At 29.5% G+C, this 22,087-nt stretch overlaps 2 protein-coding genes across 2 annotated transcripts in view; one reads left to right on the forward strand and one right to left on the reverse strand.

Moving 5' to 3' along the window:
• TkR99D (Tachykinin-like receptor at 99D) overlaps window positions 1-12,257 on the forward strand; it is a 178,879-nt gene extending 166,622 nt beyond the window's left edge. The window contains exons 7-8 of the mRNA XM_088261145.1: window positions 9,697-9,836; window positions 11,236-12,257. Of these exons, the coding sequence (XP_088117271.1) occupies window positions 9,697-9,836; window positions 11,236-11,303 (208 nt within the window). The 3' untranslated portion in view covers window positions 11,304-12,257. The remainder of the gene's footprint in view (window positions 1-9,696; window positions 9,837-11,235) is intronic.
• Window positions 12,258-18,179: 5,922 nt separating this feature from the next.
• Window positions 18,180-21,211, reverse strand: LOC148308778 (CRISP/Allergen/PR-1-like). The gene is made up of 6 exons (XM_088261143.1): window positions 21,145-21,211; window positions 19,793-19,911; window positions 19,312-19,393; window positions 19,067-19,224; window positions 18,880-18,980; window positions 18,180-18,279 (listed from the first exon to the last, which is right to left on the reverse strand). Exons 1-6 carry the CDS (start codon window positions 21,209-21,211, stop codon window positions 18,180-18,182), a joined length of 627 nt encoding a protein of 208 aa, XP_088117269.1.
• Window positions 21,212-22,087: the final 876 nt, after the last annotated feature.

Raw genomic sequence — 22,087 nt, forward strand, 5'->3', positions numbered from 1 at the left:
ATCGCTACCGTGGCATTTACTATGAGTGAGCTGTTTCACTTTCTCTTCATAATTCATCACAAATCTCTGAACCTATTTTATAATACGAAACGTATATAATATTTAAATGAATTCTGTATATAAAAAACGTGACAAAAACCATATTTTCAAGAAAAAATTAAAAAGACAATTTTTTTTACTATTTTTTATTTAACACTAATAATAATGTAAAAAAACCCTAATCCGCACCCCAGTGATGCATAGGGCACTGCGTCATATAAACGCAGTGTTATCTTGATCGTTTACACATGAAGGAAAGGTGATCAGCCCACCGCTTCAGGTACCAGTCCAGGGTAATAATATTGAAGAAATATTACAGTGAAAAAATCACTTATATTTATTTTACCCCCCTTGGGAATCAAACCCGGGACCTTCTGAACGGTAGCCGAGCGTGCTGACCATTACACTACGGAGGCGGACTATTTAACACTAATCACCAATAACACACTGTATTACGACATACAAAGAACCACAGACCAAAAACACAGAATCACTTAATACAAAATCAAACACATACCTCACTTGGTACAACCCGACACATTCGACGGCTTTGAATAAAAGCCATGTAACCTGTTAATATTATCCATAAAGTCATTAAATAACGAAACAATATATAAAAGAGCTATTCATAATTAGATAATGGAGGTGGGTAGATCTGAAATAGATCTTATCAGTCGGCCATGTTGCACATAATTGCATGACTCGTGATGGACAAATTACGTAAAATATAATTTCAACAACAGCAAAAAACTGTAAATGTACCCTCAGCACAAAAAAACCAGTAAGGATACATTATTTTAAATTGTAAATATATATAATGAAAAATAAATAAATGTGAATGCGTGTGTGTGTGTGTGTGTGTATGTGTGTGTGTGTGTGTGTCTGTGTGTGTGTTTGATTAGTATTCAAAACTATTATTAGAAAATACAAAGGTTTTTTTAAGGTTGTTTTGTTACTCGTGGAAAAAAATTAAGCTCTAGATACATTTATTCAGGCTGATTCTTGAATCTCGACAGCTTTATTACTTTAATACACATATAAGAAAGCATAAACAGTCGTTATCACACAAAAGATACGCTTTTTTACTATGTATGAGAACATATGAGACAATAACACGCTATGGTAAGCTGGATTTGCGCCATTTAAGCGTTCTTCGTTTTCATTAGCGTTTTTCACTTATTTCCCTAATACACACTACGGATATTAAGTCCAGGCGATTCAAAAATATTTTGGGTCAACATCTAAAAAAAAGTTTTTTTTTTAATTTTCATTATTGAATTAAGTTCTCCTTATACAACCCTTATTTGCTCCCGATGATGCATAGGGCACTACATGATATAAACGCAGTATATCTTGATCGTTAACACATGAAGGAAAGTCAATCAGCCTTCCGCTTCAGCTCCAGGGTAATATTGAGAATACATTCGAATGAAAAATCACTTATATTTATTTGACTTCCCCTCTGGGAATCGAACCCGGAACCTCCAGTGTGGCAACCGATAAAAGTGTTCCTTAGGATTTCAAAAGTGTCTCCAACCCTCGATTTCCCCTCCCACCCTTCTTTCACATATACATTTATCACTCTCCGTGTTTTTTTATTTATTCATAAAAATATTTTCTCAAAAGCGTCATTTCCAGAGTCCTAAAAAACATATGCCAAAAACACTTACAAACAAATTGAGGTGGATGTCCAAATTGCCTATACTAATTAGTGAACCTCACTGTATACCATACTTCTTATATCATATGATCAAATTATTATGCTTCATACAGGATTGTCTAATAATTATTACACCTATTTTTTTAATCTTTTGAATTCACTCGTTTGACGCCATCATCCAAAATGATGATATATCTTTATTTTAAGTTTGCATAAATAAAATTACAAAAGTTTTCGTATCTTTTAAGATTTTTTTTTTCAAAATTAACGAGCTTTTTGAAAATCAAATACCTTTGGCTAGCCCTAACTATTTGTGCGTGTCCTTTTATCCTTCTAAAGATAGAAAAATTTGAATAAGGTTTTTTCATTTTTGACAAAAAGATGAAAACTAACATATTTATTTTCAAACAAAAATAAAAGAATTTTGTAGAACGGATTAAAATATGAATGTCCAACAATTGTTTCATTCGAACCCTTATCCGCACCCTAATGGTGCATAGGGCACTGCATCATATAAACGCAGTTTTATCTTGATCGTTAACATACGAAGGAAAGGTGATCAGCCCTCCGCTTCAGGTACCAGTCCAGGGTAGTATTAAATAAATATAAGCGAAAAAATATTTTTTTATTTATTTATTAGTTATTATTATTTATTTTTATTTATTAGACCCCCCTCTGGGAATCGAACCCGGGACCTCCAGATTGGTAGCCGAGCGCGCTGACCATTACACTACGGAGGCGGATAATAATAACAACTGTACCTAAATAAAAATCTAATTTTAAAATATTAAAGATGAATGTTATTTATTTTAATGTTAAAATCTTATACCTCCTAAAGTATTTAACCGGTGGCTTAAAATTTTTTATACAAAGTGGCATTTCAGTTCGTGCGTTTTTATATGTGCTAAGATGTTTTTTATTGTGATAGGTAAAACATGTTTTTTAACAGTTTTCTTGATCGCCATGGCTGCGCCATCTATTTCACGCAATAGCATACGAAACATTCCTTATAGCGGATAATTATAATAAGAATTAATTATTGGGTGAAATCTAATTTTAATAAATATTTCCTTTGAATACACCCATTTGATTGCCTGCAGAGTTTTCGTTGTACGATTAAACGTTTCCTTTTTAAAAAATAATTGCTTTTTCGCCGTGAAATTACGATGCTTGCGAAAAATTCATGTTGTTATTTTTCGCTCGCTCCTACAATATTAAATCAAAGTTGAAGGCAGTGTATTGTAAGTAAGAGAGCTGATCATTAATTTCATACAAATTGTTGTATTATCCAATAATAATAAAAAATCGGTATTTCCGCTATTGAGAACGTTGCCTTTATTTGAAAAGCTCTCAGGTAAAAGAACGTACAATGAAATGTTATTTTAATTCATCTTGAAATATATTATTTGTAAACAATAATGCAGTGCCCGAGATAATTGGGTTATTACAATATTTTTCCTCAAGTTCAAACAAAATGTTTTCTGGAATAATATTTTAATATTCAAACGATATTCAAAAATCTTATTTTAAAACTTAAGTTAGTACTTATTGAATGAACAAAAGACCTTAAGTACATTTAACTGTAATTCAATATTCTTCTATTGAGCTTATCATGTCAGGTACCTCTGACATTGGCTATCACTTGAGAATAATTGTCCTTGTCTTGGGCAGCTCTAAACAGCACCTCCATGGTCCTGATCCCGGTCCAATCTCGTATATTTCGGAGCAAGGAGATTTATCTCCTGCCCACGCCTCGTTGACCAATTGTATTTTTTTGAAAATCCATTATCTGTTATTTTTACTCATTTTATTTATATTTATGTCATTTTATGTAATGTTTACTGTTCTGAATAAAAAAAAAGTATGAGATAGTGTACTTATTTTTATCCGCCTCCGTAGTGTAATGGTCAGCGCGCTTGGCTACCGTTCTGGAGGACCCGGGTTTGATTCCCAGAGGGGGGTCTAATAAACATAAATGATTTTTTCATTCTAATATTTATTCAATTTTACCCTGGACTGGTATCTGAAGCGGAGGGCTGATCACCTTTCCTTCGTGTGTAAACGATCAAGATAACACTGGGTTTATATGATGCAGTGCCCTATGCACCATTGGGGTGCGGATAAGGGTTCGAATATTGTACTTAAGTTTAAATAAAAAAATATTTTATTCCACCTTGATTACACTATCCAATACAAATAATATTCGTACATTGATATTATTGACTTCAAAGTAGTTTTGTGTACACTTTCTTATACGTTTTATAATGTATCAGAAAATATAAACAAAGCAAAAAATATCCATAATTTTTTTGAACTCCGAAAACTGTCAAAATTATAAAACAATGCTTCTGTCTTTACTTTGAAAACTTATCAAATTGATTAGAAAATTAACTGGATAAAACCGTTTCATTCCTATTTGTATTCCTTAATTTGTTGGTAACATTATCGTAGAGCTTTCTTATATTTGCGGCCTGTGTAGATATATTATGATTCTAAATTGACGTTAAGATACAAAAAACATTGAAAATCTTTCGGATAAAGGTTATTTTAGAGACCAAATTAAAATAATTTCTTTCAAACCCCTTAAGGTAAAAAATTAAGTTTTAAAAATCTATTTAAACTAGCGTTAAGGTGCTTAACACTTATTACCTCATATTCAGTTGAAAACGCGATATATTAATATAAAACATATATATACTACAGTTATTGAATTAATAAATAATGGTTTTCATTTAGCAGTATTTCTCAATATTTTAATTTCTTTAAACATTATTTTTACATCTCCAAAAACATTGTTTAATTTTAACAAAATGTAAATCAAATTTAACATTCACTCAATTTATAGTACAGAATTTTATAAACAGTAAGGACTAAGTAGCAATAATTAAATACTGCAATATTTAGTAGCTTGATAAGTTTATCTCAGTAAGCATATTCAATGTTCATTCTCATAGAATTAAGATATCGTTAGCACATGCTCCATTTCTCTCAGAACTCGATCATTGTGTTCACGTTGGCACTGTAACAAACGCTAGTTCAAGCTGAATGCAAGTTTTACTGTTGTAGACGTCTGGAAATAAAGCGTTTTAATAAGCACTTCGTTTACCATAAACGTTCACTTATAAAGTTAAGAATGTTCCATTTTACGTTATGTGAAAGCACGTTGTTATAATTATTTGGTACACACAGAAACAGCTGATAGGCAGCTTAAAAGCTCTTATTATATAATCAAATATTTTATGATTACGTAAACATTATTTGGAGACTTGAAGGCACTCGTGCGCATTAACAGTAGCTTGTATAAGTTTCAAAAGCTTGTACACTTTCGGGTGTCTCAGCCATAAGTGAAATACCCCTTTTTTTCTTACAATACGTAGTATTCCTCTTCCATTTCCTTTCCTTTAAACTGTAACGTCCTTCGACCTTATTTCATATATATTTATCTTATCTGTATCTTCATATAAAGTTACTAAGTACAAATAACTTTATATTTAGTACATTTAAAGCCGTTTCTGTAAATAAATAAATTTATTTATTTTTAAAAATCTAGAAAGAAGTAAATCTCTTTTCATGGGTAAACCTTAAACTTAAATGGTGTTTTGAACTTGGATCCATCAATGTTGGCTGAAAAAACATTAGTATAATTTGTCTAGATATTAGATAGGCGGTCAAAACCTTCAAAATAATTATTTATGATACTACTACAGAGTACTACATGCAAACTTTTTACTTATGTATATCGAAAAATGAGTATCAACCAAAGCCAAATTAAAACTTACTTAACAAAATTACTAACCAGTGCAATTAAAATTTCAAAAGCATTCCAAAAAATATATGGTTTTGAAATGTATTGATACACAGTCATTTAGTAAAACAATCCAAATTTGCACTAAGTTTTATTAACAATAGAATAAGCAAATCTCTTTTAGAATATATTTAAGCGTTGTATTTGTAGACATAGATACTGTTATAATTGATGACTCCGTCAAGGGTCTTTAATTAATTGTCGACAGGGTAAATAGGTATTCTACGCACATGAGGCTTACAATAAATGTTGCACAAATCCATGTGTTGTGCAACAGCTCATGCCTAGATGCCCAACAACCCTTGACGTTGAGTAACCGGCGCATCGAAAGGATCGAGAGTTCCAAGTACTTGGGAGTGTACGCGACTGAAAAGTCGTCAAGAAAAAGCGATTCAGTTGGCTTGGACATGTACTCCGCATGCCTCCTGAGAGCCTTAATCAAGCTTGCCTCATTTACAAGGCATCAGGTTCGCGCCACCCAGGACGACCACTGCTGAAAATTCTTCGGCAGTTCTCGTTAGAACTTCGGGACACGGATCTGACTTGGGAGGATGCAAGGAAGCTGGCAGCCGACAGAAAAGCCTTGAGATAGATTGTGGACTCCATATGCTCCACCTAGGGAGCGGATATGGTTTAATCATGTAATAATTTGTAGATATTTTTCACCGAATTTGACCCTGATCATTTCTTATTAATTTATAAAACCATTATGATTACTTTTGAAATCAGTAAACTCCTGAGATTAAGGCATTGAATTGAAAATTTATGCAAACTCTTAACATCTGTGTTTCCATTATTTGAGATTGAAGAGGGTAAAAAAATACCAAACGGATTTTCTCCGGTCTGCCACCAAATTACATTTTTTGTGGCCAGTGGATTGTAAATCTATTTTCTCGAAAATTCTAGCAGGAGAAGAAAACATTATTTCGAATCGATTTTCTTTAAAATGGACAATAAATGATGGTGGTGAAGTATCCCTTCGGAATACAATTTATGAATAAAACATGATTGCTTTGAATTACACAATTTGCATCTAGCTTGATTTATCTTCGTCAAAAAGTACAAATGCACGGCATCTCGTAATATGCAAGATTATGCCTTTTTGTCCTCAGATTATTCTTGTTAATGATTTTTTGATTTGTTGCCTCACGTATATTTTAGAATAATAAATATCGTCTGAATAGACAATTGGGGTCAGTTCTCCTTGTCCTCAGGTTGTAGGCCCTTCTATCATGGATAACGTCACGTAGGCCGTGCCTTCAAATCATGTATCATTGTACAGCATCTATGAATATTTTGGTCTTATTCTAGATGTCTTTCGAGGAAGATAAATATCGATTGCCTTGTTCACAACATTTTCAGGTTCTCTGCGTCGTATGTGCCCATACCAAATCATGCAATTAAATATGTAAACTTTTTTTTAAGTTTTTAGCTTCAGTTTGTTTTAATATTACCAGCAGAATTCAAAATGTTTTTATGGTTACATATATTTTTAAAGCCACTTCAAATAGCAAATAGAAAATTGCACAGTCTTAAAAGAAATGGAAATTTTTCACTTTCAGAACTTTCCAATATTTATTATGATGTTTGAAACTCCACAAACTGTTTGAATACGATATTCGTATATTCATCGGGTTCTATAAAAGCAACAAATACCGATACTTTTAAATTGAAAACCTTTCAGGTGAGCAAATTCTAATGACATACGGAATATATATATATATATATATATATATATATATATATATATATATATATATATATATATATATATATATATATATATATATATATATATATATATATATATATATATATATATATATATATATATATATATATATACATATATACATATATATATATATATATATATATATATATATATATATATATATATATATATATATATATATATATATATATATATATATATATATATGTATGTATATATATATATATATATATATATATATATATATATATATATATATATATATATATATATATATATATATATATATATATATATATATATATATATATATATATATATATATATATATATATATATATATATATATATATATATATATATATATCGCATCTCTCACGCCACCATCCGACATTCAATAACGGATCCCTTTCACGCATTTTTTGACAAAAATCTATCACAATCCCACCAAACGATCGAAAACCAATTTTAGCTCCTACCCTACCCTAATACAAAACTTTACCAGATTTAAACCTTATTATCCCCAATTACATTCAGTGGTACATAGAGTACTACATCAAATCGATGCTATGTTAAGTGATTCGTTTATTGTATAAAGCAGGGTGGTCTTACTCTTCAGGTACCAGTCTAAGGTAATATTCAATAAATAAATAGGCTGGTTTTAGCCCTGTAAAAATCGGTCGTTAGCCCTGAAAACGCCCAGACTTGCCCGTTTTCTTCTTCATCTATGCTGGAGTTTTAAAAACTAATGTTGAAAATAACACCTTACCAGATATAATCCAGATTTGTATTTGGACACATTAAAAATGTTGTAAAAAAAATTGATACTATGGAGGCCGATCTATAAAACTTTGACTATCAAATATTCTCACTGCCATAGTAGGTACAGAGATGAGTGCAAAAACATTGATCAACTTAGGTGGTTTCTTAAGCCGAACAAGCCTTTAAAAAGTAGATTAAAAAGTAATTTATGCTCTCAGCCTTTGATCATCCACCCTAATGGAGGGGAAAATTAATGCATCCTTGAAGGATATTCTACCAGGAAAATATTTAAAATGTTATATTATCATTCGCGCATTTTATCATTCTGTTTCCGTAACCGCCACCTCGCGTTGAGGGTGGGGGGTTCTATTCCGATTCGTTCCACATGATTTCCATTTTCGGAAGTCAGAATAGAAGTGGAATCAGATACCATTGAACGGTAAATTTGAACCTTCCAAAATCTATATATATTATTACATATTTATATGATAATTTATACTTATGATCAGGGGCGTGCATTCCATATAGGCAGAAAAGCAGTGCCTATCCATAACTTACCCGTGTGACACATGAAAATGCAACCAGTACCTAACCAACCTTACTAAGTAGCACCTAGCTTACCTTACTACCTACCTCTACTGCCTACCCTAATTAATTCTGTGTGTACGCCACTGATGTGACTAATGAATGATATTTTTATCTCAACATAAACGAAAAAGTAAATAGTCTGGGTATTTACAGGACTTACCACCTGTTGTAGGCTGGTTACGTGATTATTTTACACACTGTGTAACAATCATATATGAATATACGAATTGTCAATTTTGATTAGAATGGTGCAGGAGTAACAAATCATGATTTTATATTTGAAAAAAAAAATGATAAAATGCATTCACGTTGAATGAATTTTAGTGTTTTATCATTATAATTACGTTTATGGTATGATTAGGGTTTTAAGTAGGATTTTATATGAAATTTCAATAAAAAAATGGTTTTTCTGCTGCACATTTGAGTGGGAAAGTCCTGTTTTCTCTGAAATATAAAATTGATAAGATATACCTACCAAAAATTTAATTTTTCAAAAACTCTTTTTAATGACCACATTTACAGCAACCACAAAAGGATATTGTTTTTCTTTATAAAATAAAACAACTTTGACCACTTTTCATTGGTATACTTTTTCCAACCGGTTTCGACAAGAACCTTGCCATCATCAGGGTTTATGTACTAATTCTAAAACATTGAAATACTCTTAATTATGTTATAGTTAATTACCCTTCCCTTACAATGCCAATAACTTCCACGCACTCCGTACACCATATCAAAATGTGATTTCATTTTTTTTTTTAATTTAAAAAACAGGAAAAACTCCTAAATGTTGTTTTTATTGAGCATTGCGCAGCGGAAACATCCACTGCGGGCGACAACTTGTGGACTACAAATGGAATGGTCCAAAAACAGTACGCAGCCGCGCGCGCATACGTAAAGCGCAGCACAGTCACCTACTGTGTGTGCTGCACAGAAATATAGAATTACTACATAAACCCTGATGATGACAAGCTTCTTGTCGAAACCGGTCGGAAAAAGTGTACCAATATAAAGTGGTTAAAACAAAGTTGTTTTATTTGGTAAAGTTTATAAAATGTGCCACAAAACATTCAAGAAAAAAATAACTATTTTCTGTTTAAATTTCAGATTCCGTCGTGGATTCAAGCAGTTTTTTTCTTGTTGCCCTTTTGTCGACGTTGGGCCAGAAACATTGACTCGCCGTGAAGTGCTCACTTCTAGATATTCTTGCTCCGGTTCGCCCGACCATCATCGAATCATCCGAAATGGTAAGCAAATCATTCAAAATACCTCATTTATATAACAGTTTCTTTATTTGTCAAACAATATAAACATATCGTAGTCGTACAGGAGAAAATGACCAACTGACACAACGTAAAATGTTCATAAGGGCCATTTAAGTTACTTTTGCTTGGCAAGAAAATAAACATCAATGCAGTTAGTCATTTTTAACAAGTCAATATATTATACTTAGTCATTTTTAACAAGTCAACATATTATGTTTAAAATCCTTTGGGCTTTTTTCAGGGCAATATTAAGCTAGTAAGATATCAAATAGTCAATGATCACGTTTTTGTATAAAATGCACTTGGTCACTTTCTCCTGTGTGACTACGATATATAGATTCATAATTTCATATACTCTTTTTTGTGGAAATCCGCCAAGTCACCTTGTGTGTATTATCGGTGGAGTTCTTATTTTTTTATTTGGGTTAACAACAGTAACTTATGTCAAACGAAACATTAAAAGATAATCATTAAAAGATATGCATTAATTAAGCCAATTATAGTTAACTACAGAAACATAAAGATTACTACAAAATATTTAGTTTAGACCTAGCAAATGAACACGTATTTATGAGAAAAAATGTGCATGTTTGAAGTGTGTTATAGGGTGTGTGTGTGATGTTGATTCTAGTAGGGACATACAAACAATGCAGAGAAACAAAGTTTTTATAGATCCTGAGAGGACAATATGCTCCTTATTCGACTTTTCAACACACATTTTCTGCAATTGAAAATGTCAAATTGGCTAAAACATGAGTTGTACTCACCAGCCATTCGAAGCAAAGGTGAACTCCGCGCATAATAAGTAGGGAATCGCGCATCTTTATTCAAAGGACAGGTACTTTGAATAAAGATTGTGACGTGTGACGGGTACGCGGTACCCAGGTACATTACACGTTATTTCGGAAGTCAAAACAGGACTATCTAGACGTTTGCCCTCTTACCTCCTAATCAGATAATAAGATGGATCAGAGTAATAGTGTCACGGACTCTTGAAACAGAGTTTATGGGCTCGATCCTATTCTATCACAATTTGATACCTATTTTTTTAATGAGCCACTTAGGGCTTCAGAAATAGTATGAAATTTAAGAATGTTGGTAAATAATTTAAACATTTTTTTTTATTAAAAAAACTTTATTAAATATATACTTTATGTTCAAGCACTATCTTCCTTCTGATTGCAAATAGCTAGATAGATACATATATAAGGTATCAAACGTTTTGAGCAATATCACTATATTATTTAAATATATGAAAAGAAGGAGAAAAAGCGTTCTTTACATATGCAGATATAAGACACCAGAACCTTTTCACCCATATTTTTGTTTGTCCATTAATGAAATATCGACATTAATTTTTCTCTCACTTTGTTGTATCCAGGGTCCGTGAGGATCCCCCTGCAGCCGCAAGGCGGCGCCGTGCGCTGGGCGCGGCGCCCCCCGTCCTGACAGCCCGCGGCGCCGGGGGCCGGCGCTCCGGCGGGGGCGCCCGCGCCGCCGCCCGCCGCGCCGCCCTCGCCCACGCCCACGCAGCGGACCTGGCTCTGACCGGCGCTCCAGGCGCGCCGGCCAACTAGGGCCGTCACCTTCGACAAGAAAGTCGGCGTCGTCCTGTAGAGGAAAGGACCCTTAACTAATTATAAGGGTGTAACTTTTCTTCCTAACTGTGTTATATTTATGGACATGTTTTCACCTTAAATTTTCGCCTTCGAGCTTTGCAATTTGAGTTTTAATGTATATATCGTAGTCATACAGGAAAGTGACCAACTAACAAAACGTAAAATGTTCAGGAGAGTCATTTAAGTCACTTTTGCTTGGCAAGAAAATAAACAGCAATGCAGTTAGTCATTTTAAACGAATCAATATATTATACTTTCAGGGCAATATTAAGCTATTAAGATATCAAATAGCCAGTAATCACGTTTTTGCAAAAAATGCATTTGGTCACTTTCTCCTGTATGACTACGATATATTATATATGACGAGATGAAAATCATTGGGAGTTGTGTGACAGTTTAGTACATAGATTGTGAAGAATATTATTTGGTAACTTTATTTTGAGCGTGTTTAAATATTGTATTGGTTTGCATTTTAATCGAAAACGTTGACATCCTTTTCAGCTTAGTTCTTCCTCAAATATTGTGAACAATATATTAATGTAACAGAACTAGATACATCGTACCTGTCTAGTGAATAAAGATAAAATACTGATTCCTGAAAATTCTGAAAATAATATGTCCTAGTAGAAAAATGCACATAATTATAAATAGTTTTAAACTATTATATTATCATAACACATATATCTTAAATTTAAACACAAACAATTATTTTTTTTAAATTTAAAACACTCAACAATAGATCAAAGTGTCCGAAACAATTAAATTTCTTTTATGGTGAACCAAATAATATTACTTTTTTTTTCATAATTTGTCACACGATTCGTGATGGTTTTCAGCTCTTTATTTTGTTATACTATATGTTTAAGCCTTCACTTAGGCTACAAGACTTCAGGGAGCTTCTCTAGATGGCTAATTGTACTAGGCTGCAATATCCTTCATGTATTCGTTAAAAGAATTTCAATTTACCTTTGTATCTTATCTTAATTATAATAAGTCCTATCAACATATCTAAATAAAGTGTAAAATATATATAGATATATATATATATCTCAAATGCTTGTTAGATTGTGTTAACATTTTACGTTTGTAAATAATTATATATATGTATATATATATATATATATATATATATATATATATATATATATATATATATATATATATAAATATATATATATATATATATATATATTTATATATATATATATATATATATATATATATATATATATATATATATATATATATATATATATATATATATATATATATATATATATATATATATATATATATATATATATATATATATATATATATATATATATATATATATATATATATATATATATATATATATATATATATATATATATATATATATATATATATATATATAAATTAGGGACACTTGTACTTCTAAGGCAGCTTTTAAACATCACACGAATAAGAACAATTGTTAAAAAGTTGGGTTGTGGTCCCGTGGTTAGTGTCACGGACTCTTAAGTCAGAGTTTTTCGGTTCGAACCCACTCTACAACAATTTGATACCTATTTCTAATAATGAGCTGCTTAGGCTCACAGAAATAGTATGAAATTGAAATATTTGTGTAAATAATTAAAGCACAAATATTTTTCTTTTTTAAAAAATAAAAGTATTTTTTTTAAATATAATCATTAAGATAAATTAAAATATCTTGTTTTAGTGAAAGCTAAATCATTTTATTTTTCAAATATTTATAATTATTTTGTACATATAGATAAAAAAGAAACAAGTCATTTCTGTAAATACTTGTAGTAATGTATACATATAGTTATTATATTATAAAAAGTAATTGTTTTGTATAACATATGTACCTTTTTTAATTTTGAAAATGGTATAAATTTTTTTATCATTATTTTCAACACCTTCTTCAATTATTCTGGAACCACGTTGTATTTTTTTTTGTATCTTCATCAACAACCTTACCAACTGATAAGCCTTTAAGAATAAATTTTCTCATAGAAAAAATCACACCCTTTTACTATTGTATCGCCCATGAGGTAATATTTTACGAAAATGGCGCTTTATAAACTATCCATTTTTTTTTAATAAAGGTAAAATTTTCACAAAGAGAAAGGTTTTAATTATTGATTAAAAGCCTTTGAAAATATTTGAGATTAATTTATTTTGAATCTTAAAAAAAATAAGTTTATTTCAATATTTAAAATAATAATTCGAATAAGAACTCGCCAATAACGCATTTTTTACTGTATCCATTAAAAGTAAAACTCCCATACACTGTTAGCTGTGTGCTTCAAAAATAGAGAGGATAAACATTAAAACGAGTTAGGGCGATATTTTGGGCGTAGAATTTATTTTTATTTGGATATGTAACAGATGTGCGTTTTTACGCAATGTTACGGATACGCAAACAAAGGACATATTTCTGCAATAAAGCGTTATTACCTATTAGATCTGACCTTCCCTGACATTAAAAACAAAAGTTCGTTGAAAAGGTTCACATATGCTGCTACTGTTTTTTTTATTTATGTTCAATAATTACAGTAAATTTTATTTTCCAATGAGTACTCTGTCCGATAAATATATATATATATATATATATATATATATATATATATATATATATATATATATATATATATATATATATATATATATATATATATATATATATATATATATATATATATGTATATATATATATATATATATATTTATATATAAATATATATAAATATATATATATATTTATATATATATATATATATATATATATATATATATATATATATATATATATACAGAAAAATATACATATATAAATATATACCCCCTTAAATTTTCATTAAAGTAATATCCAAGTTGACTATTTAAATTTGAAAATACAAACTGTTTACATTTTCACCTGATGATGTAGTTCTCGAAACAAGTTGTGTTTACATTAATCATCTCAGAAGTGGTCTTATAAAACTGTTTATTATTATAATATATTTAAATCATCATTTTGTTCCACGATGTTATAACCAAATAAAAAAACCATATTGTACTTGTATTTAACCTATGTACATATTTACATGTAACTACTTTGTATATGTCAGAATTTGATATTTAGTAGAATACGAAAAACATTTTTATATAAAACTTGAACTTACAAAACATATTGTAAGTTTTTTGTAAATAATGAAAAATCGTATTGGGGAACATACATGCTTACATCTCAAACAATAAATTCGGAAATAATTATAATCGACTTTTGTATTTAGTAAAAATGAAAATAATTCAACTCGTAATTATAAGTTTATCATTCGTAAGGAAGGAATCATCTATTGGTAGCTTAATATGCATTGCATATGAATAAAAACTAATTCGGCTTTAGTATTAATTTTATAATATACTACAAAAACTTGGAACATTTTAATTTCAGTATTTTTATAAATAACATACAATATTATTTTAAATACTAAAATAAATTTATCTTTTGATTAATAAATAAGCAGAAAAGTGTAATGTATTATAATAATCGTAATTTAATTGTACATTTCAAGAGTGATAATGTCGGCATAGTATTAATATTCCTTAAAATAAAAATATAAATCTAAAATAATAAACTAAGAGTAACATTGCTAACGTGATATGCATTCCAGTAGTTTATAGATTTAAAATAAACTTTTGCGTCGTATAATATTAGATTATACTCAAACACTAGATGTCAGTTTTTTTTAACAATGTAAACTTTTAGGCCACGAAATAAACAGCATTTTATACATATGTAAAATAAAATCATGCAATTAATGTGCTTTTAATTGAAAACTATACAAAAATACAAATTTTATTATTCTTTCTTTTGTAATATATGTATGTACTGTAACTGTGTAACTGGAATGTAAGATAGAAACTAAAATGTAATATTTACTTGAAATATAATATGAAACTAGGAATTCTCGTGCATATTGTATTCTGAATTATTTCGAGTGTGTAATTTTTATGTTACATTTTTTACTGTAATGGTATTACAATAAGAAAATTTAAATAGTATTTTAAAAAGTGTAAAAAATTGGTTGCCTTTAAAATATAGGAACATTATGAAAAGTGTTTTTTTTATATTTCTTTTGACCCCTTTTACACTTAAACAGTGAATAGGACACCGTATCAAATTCCATGGTCTTTACTCGATCATTTATTGAATAACAGTATATAAATCAGTCATGAACTCTTGCGAATTGTTTGATCTAGGAAATAAATAAAGAAAAAGAGTTATTTACGTTTGTAAATAAAAAAAAAGCTCAGGGTCAAGAATAAAACTGCATTAGATATATGTGATGAAAAATGAATAATATTTACGATATGAGAGGGAAAGGAGAACAGCAACCATAGCAAAAGCATTCGGGGTTACATAGACGTACTTATGCAAGTTGTAAAGATACGGCAAAAGTGTGCGAGTACATTAAAAAAAAATCTAGTTTATATATTCACAATTCACCTTTTGAAAAAAAAAAACCTAATATGTACATAGAAATACGAAATTTAAAATTGTAAAATTTTATACAAATATAATGTAATGAGCTTTTATCGTCAGTCATAAATTGTGATTTAAGCATTTTTTCTTTTGAAAAGAATTGTTATACGAGTATGTGTGCTCATATTAAATACTGTGTTTCATATTAAAAACTACCATATACAATAAATAAAAAGTCTTTTGAAGGGAATTTGTAATATGGAAAATTAATAACATTCAGAATACTCACATTCGTGTAATTAATATTAAAAATCGTATTCTCCCGTGTTATTATACTCGCTAATGATATTATCGATAATTTTCCAATAAATGTGTTTCTGGTAAACTACAACAGTAAATATGTAGGGAAATGTATTTATATTTTAATCTACCTAGGTTTCAATCGTATAATGATAATATATTTTTATGTTTATTATATCAAAATATATCACATTTAATATTAATGTACTCCTTATAATGTGTCCGTATGTCTAATATATAATATTAAGGGCTGTAATATAAATTATTGTAATAAAAATATATCATTTTAAAAAATCATTCAATGTTTTTTAATAAAACTTTGGTATGTGTCATAAAATACAGATTGATAAAAACGTACTAGTTAATATTGGTAAAATATCATTATCCATACTAAATCGAAATGTCTGTATTTCACAAAAGTTGTTTCTCTGTGTTTTTACTATATTCACGAGTGTATATTTTACATATTTTACATGCATCCATTACGTATTTGATCTTCAATGCTGGCATCGGATATAGCTTCCAAAAGCTGAGCAAGTTTGTATTTTGCAATCTGAGCTTTCTCGGGACACAAAAGAAATTTCCTCAGCCTTTTCTCCATTGATTTTTTAAAAACATTTTTCCATCTTCTCAAAATATTCTTCGGTTTGCATTTTTACTGTGGATGATTTGTTATTAAATTGCGTTTAAGTATACTGAAAATCATTGCTTTGTTTGAGTGTTGATACAAATAGGAACCGAATTTTGTTAATATAGATATTTTTCTTATTATTTTTTTTATTATTTTAACTCAAAATATTGATTGATGAGAGTTAAAAATTAATACTTAAAGATAATAATAATAATAAATAATAAAACCCTTATCCGCACCCCAATGGTGCATAGGGCACTGCTTCATATAAACGCAGTGTTATCTCGATGGTTTACACATGAAGGAAAGGTGATCAGCCCTCCGCTTCAGGTACCAGTCCAGGGTAATATTGAATAAATATTACGGTAAAAAAATCACTGATATTTATTTGACCCCCCCCCCCTGGGAATCGAACCCGGGACCTCCAGAACGGTAGCCGAGCGTGCTGACCATTACACTACGCAGGCGGAAAGATAAATAACCGATTTTGTTTTCAATGCACAATAGGTACTCATTGTTAGATGATAAAGGTTTGTGTTCTTCAATTTTGAATAACTAGTAAGTAAATAAAATACAATAACTTATTGAAAGATTTTTTTTTTTATGTTTTATTTGATAAATTTTAAACAGTGCTATACGAATTTCTCTTTTTTAAATGTGATTAAAAAATACATAAATTTTGAATAAGAAGATAAGAGTCTCGCAATTGCTAAATTGTTCCTTTTCAACTGAAAATTTAAATGCCAATCATTCCAAATACTGTATACCCAAAAACATTCGCTTGATGCCTATTTTAAGCCATGTAGTACAACTTTTAACGCACGACGTCAATTTAATATGTTATTATTTATTTACGAAAAACGGTTTTCGTAAATAAAAACAAATAACACTATCCCAAAAAATTTGATATTTTTCGTATCCCATTTTTTTTTTATTTCGCGTGTTTTGCTAATCAAAATATAAATTAATTTCTACTGAATTTACGTAAAAACATTTTTTACTCCGTGAGTAGCAATATTTGGAGACTCTTATTTTTAAATGATCCAAAATAAAAATAAAGATAAAAAGTGACAGCTTCAAAACCAAAGAAGTGATTTTTTTTGTTTATTTTAGGCAGGTTGAGTCATTATAAGTGACGAATTAAATGTTGAAAATATGCATTGGGAAGAAAAAAAATCAAGTCAATTTCATAAATTAAATGAGAACGTTAAAATTCTACTTTTTAACTATTGCTTGACCATTTCTTTTATATCTGATGATTTAAAAATTCACTAAATCAACCTTTCCAAAAATAAATCTTTTGATCGATGACAGTATCAACATTCGCTTCCGTATAAAGTTCCGCATTGATCTTTGCAGCACAAATCTTCACACCCTTCTCCCTTTTCATAAACATATTCTCCCAAGTAGTTGCCACTGAAAATACACATATTTAAAATTATTCATAAAGTATTCTTGATAAACCTCATTAAAATACTTAAAGAGATAAAGATAAAACCAATTTCTGTTTCGTTTTATCAGATAAAATTTAATTATATTTTTCAATTATATTATATTTTTTAAAATCTAAACAAAGATGAATAATAATATGGAAGTCTGGGTATTTACAAGGCTTACGATCTTCATAGGCTTGATTAAGTTCTCACTTTACACCCTCGTAATATTAACCAATTTTACGCATGATTGACGACAACACTACCCAATTTTTGGAACTCCTTGATATATTGATCAAACTCGTGACATAATACATGTGAGTTCAGAACAACCATCTATGTTGGAATATGCTCATATTAAGCAAAGACTTTTTCTAATTGTATGCAATTTCCATTACACGTCATACTAAATAATAAAAAAATAGAATAAATAACTTCTAAGCGGAGATAATCTGGATTTGTATTTAGAAGTATGTAGACACACTCAACATGTGGTTAATTTCAATCTTTTTAATTTTGTGTTGAAATGTAGGAATGGAAAATAAATGTAATGAAATAAAATAGTTTTTTTTATAATACTTACGCTGGACCATAATCACAAACGTAGAACTTGTTGTTGAAACCATTATCTCCCTTGTAGTAAGTAACTCCGCACCCTACGTACATTGTGTCAGCCCAAACCAACTGAAAACAGTTTCATCATGAAAATATATGAAAGAAAAATGCATAAACGCTTATTAAGAGCAAAAATGGCAGAGACATAGTATTACCTGAGTATAATGTCCACTGGTGAGATCACCAGACATTTTCTCGTACTTATATCCCTTGTGCTCATCAAACCATGACTGGATAGCAGCCTTCCAATCAAATTCTGCGTTACCTCCTTGCGAGAAGGACATGTAGATATTCTCACCGACGGCGAAACGTTCTAGCAAAAATAAAAACATTATATGCTACCATTCATAATTTATAATAAATACATCAGCAAAACATTAATTAATAGTGAAATAATTACCATCCTCCCTTGATGGATTGTGCTTGAATTCCATATTGTCTGCCCAATTTTGTGCTATCCCTTGTAAAGCATCGTCCCATACCTAAACAAAAATAATATTTACTAAAAATACCACGTTTTTTAAATCACAACTTAAACCCTCTCCATAGGTTCGAAAAAATAGGAACCCAAATCCGAGCCCTAAAATGTACGCTGTTTCTGTACCTACATTTTTAAAATATCTTTTTATTTCATCATTCACAAATTACAATACTGTGCCCTCACTGAGTTCTCACGTGCCGAGGGCACATTTTACAATATTTATGGAATAAAATTGATGTCATGGAATCAAATACAACATGGCTGATTGATGCGATCTATGCCAGATCTAACACTCTCCTTATCGTACATCGTTCACTTTTTGTAATTATTTTTTATGCTTGAAATGCCGCTTAAAAGCTTTTAAAAATAAAAAAATATTTATCAATTTGAAAATGCTTACAATTTTCTGCATGTTGGAAGCCTTTGGTTGGCCGTGTAAGGAACCGTTAGCGACCATTGTCCTGAGTTCATTGTGATAATCAACGATAGTTTTTTTGTCATCACAAGTCACCCCATTTGCTGAAAATGTCAAGTACAAGATTTTATATTATATGACTAAATTGGAGTATAAGTAATTTCTCAGATTTGCCCGTGATATACGAATAAATCGTTGTATAATTTTGGAAACAGTCCAAATAAATATTATTCCTGTTAAACCTTAGGTTGGAAAATTTAAGATTTAAATTAATTCATTTGATTTTTTATCATGTTTTTAGATTTTTAAATTATTGTTTTGATTGTTTTTTTTTTTATAAAATATGTTTTTCATGTTGAATACCCTATATTACGTTTACCAAACGGTAATATGGTTTACATCAAATACTTAAGTTATATAAAAAAAATACCGTTACTGTTATAAAAAAAATACATGTTTTTAGGTTGAACTATATAAAATTACTTTTTACCAACGTTACATCTACAAAACATTTTACGTTACACAATTTCAGTACCAAAGCACCCTAAAGAAGACACCTAAATTGGTGGCCAAAATATCGGTAGGACGTAATATATTATTCCACAAACTAACCTCAACATATGTTTTGATTCGTTAAAATACACAATTTGGCAAGGATATATAAAATGTAAACAAAAATATATTTTGTTTAATGCCCAGACAAATTCGGAAGTTTGTCATTATCACGTTCAAAATTGAGGAAAGTGAAGCAAAAATTCCTTCATTATATTCACATTCTATAGAAAAGAGACTTATGTAATACTTTAATGAAACACATAAAAAATAAAATAAAACTATGCTCACAGTAGACTCACTCTCGCTCTACTCAAAAGAGACTCTTTGGAATGAAAATGAAGAAATAGAAATGTTGAAATGAGATTAATTGCTTTTTAGGAGATTTACTGATTGCTTTTACTGGAGAAGGATGACGTTACATCTTGATAAAAGAAGTTTTAAGAAGAGTTATAACAAATAATAATAAAACAATAGGTAACAGAATCAGAAAGAATCATGTATCTTGCAACTTAATCACCATCATAATTAATAGGGAAATAAAACGTACAAAATAAAGAAAAATAAAATAGAGAGTTTATGCGGGTAGCTAAAAGTAAAAGCTGGCAAATGCAGAACTTAAAATTCTTTGAAAATATTAAAATGAAATTAATGCTCTGACAAAAGCATGGCTTCTAGATTTGCATCAGCATAAATAACAATATATCACATAAGCATTTATCTTTATTAAGAATGTTTTAGTTTGTATTAATCAAAGGAAATTAATTTAAGAGAATGTTACTTACATATCATCTGCAGATTTGCAGATACCACCAAACTCAGAGCCACGAAGAGAACCGTGTAAATCTCCATTTTCCAGTTGAATATTTACTTCGTTATGTCGGTGCTAAGGTGATACAGCTTATTTATATGTAGGTGCGATCGGAAAAAAAATATTGATGTTGTAACTTAGGATGTAATTATTATTTCTGTTGAGAAATTTGATATGCAAATAATGTACAGGATGATTGTTAATTCGAAAAAACAATTAAAGGAAAATATAGAAAAAAGTATTTGCTGTGTTATTTGATATTTTCTCGTTGCAAAAATGTTCCTGATTTTGGGTTTCGCGTTATTTTAAATACTGATTTTTCCCTTAAACCCAAAAAGAAAATCTCGTGATAAAAAACATTTATTTGTGTATTGATAAACAATTGATTGATACACAACATGGTATTTGATATACAATTTTACATTTAAAAAATGTTTAAGACATCATCATAATGATTTCAGTTTAAAAAATATATGTACTCTTTTACCCAAAAAGTGCTTTTATTATAACGGTTTTTATAAATATTTAATAAATGAAAAAAGCATTTTATAATATTGAATAAAATTGCTTCAAACATTAAGGAAGGAAAAAATTTTACGTATGTAAACTCTCAGTACTATAGATAGAGGAAACAAATTTTTATTAGTAAAATTAATAAAATAATCTAATCGAATTACAGGCTGCATAAAAAATTTTCATCATAATTTCAGGTCCCAGTATGTGAAATAATCCGGTTAGTACCTTGCATACATCTACATTAAAGGATCTATAAAGGGATATATGTATAAGTTCCAAAAAATTGAGTAGTGTGATTGTCAATCATGGGTAAAATGGTGAATGTAACACGTAATTCTTATAAGTTCTTATTTCACTTCCCAGATATCTTACCGGAATATCTTAATAATGGTAAATCCAGT

Source organism: Brachycentrus maculatus, unplaced genomic scaffold (genome assembly GCF_059751285.1).
Source record: "Brachycentrus maculatus isolate JH-2025_06_01 unplaced genomic scaffold, ASM5975128v1 h1tg000148l, whole genome shotgun sequence".
Taxonomy (NCBI): Eukaryota; Metazoa; Arthropoda; class Insecta; order Trichoptera; family Brachycentridae; genus Brachycentrus; species Brachycentrus maculatus.

Coding starts and splice junctions, on each gene's coding strand:
- LOC148308778 (XM_088261143.1), bottom strand. CDS start 21,211: ATGGAGATTTACACGGTTCTCTTCGTGGCTCTGAGTTTGGTGGTATCT. Junction 18,981..19,066: donor CCAGTGGACATTATACTCAG/GTAATACTATGT, acceptor AACTGTTTTCAG/TTGGTTTGGGCTGACACAAT. Junction 18,280..18,879: donor GTTTGTGATTATGGTCCAGC/GTAAGTATTATA, acceptor GTGTATTTTCAG/TGGCAACTACTTGGGAGAAT.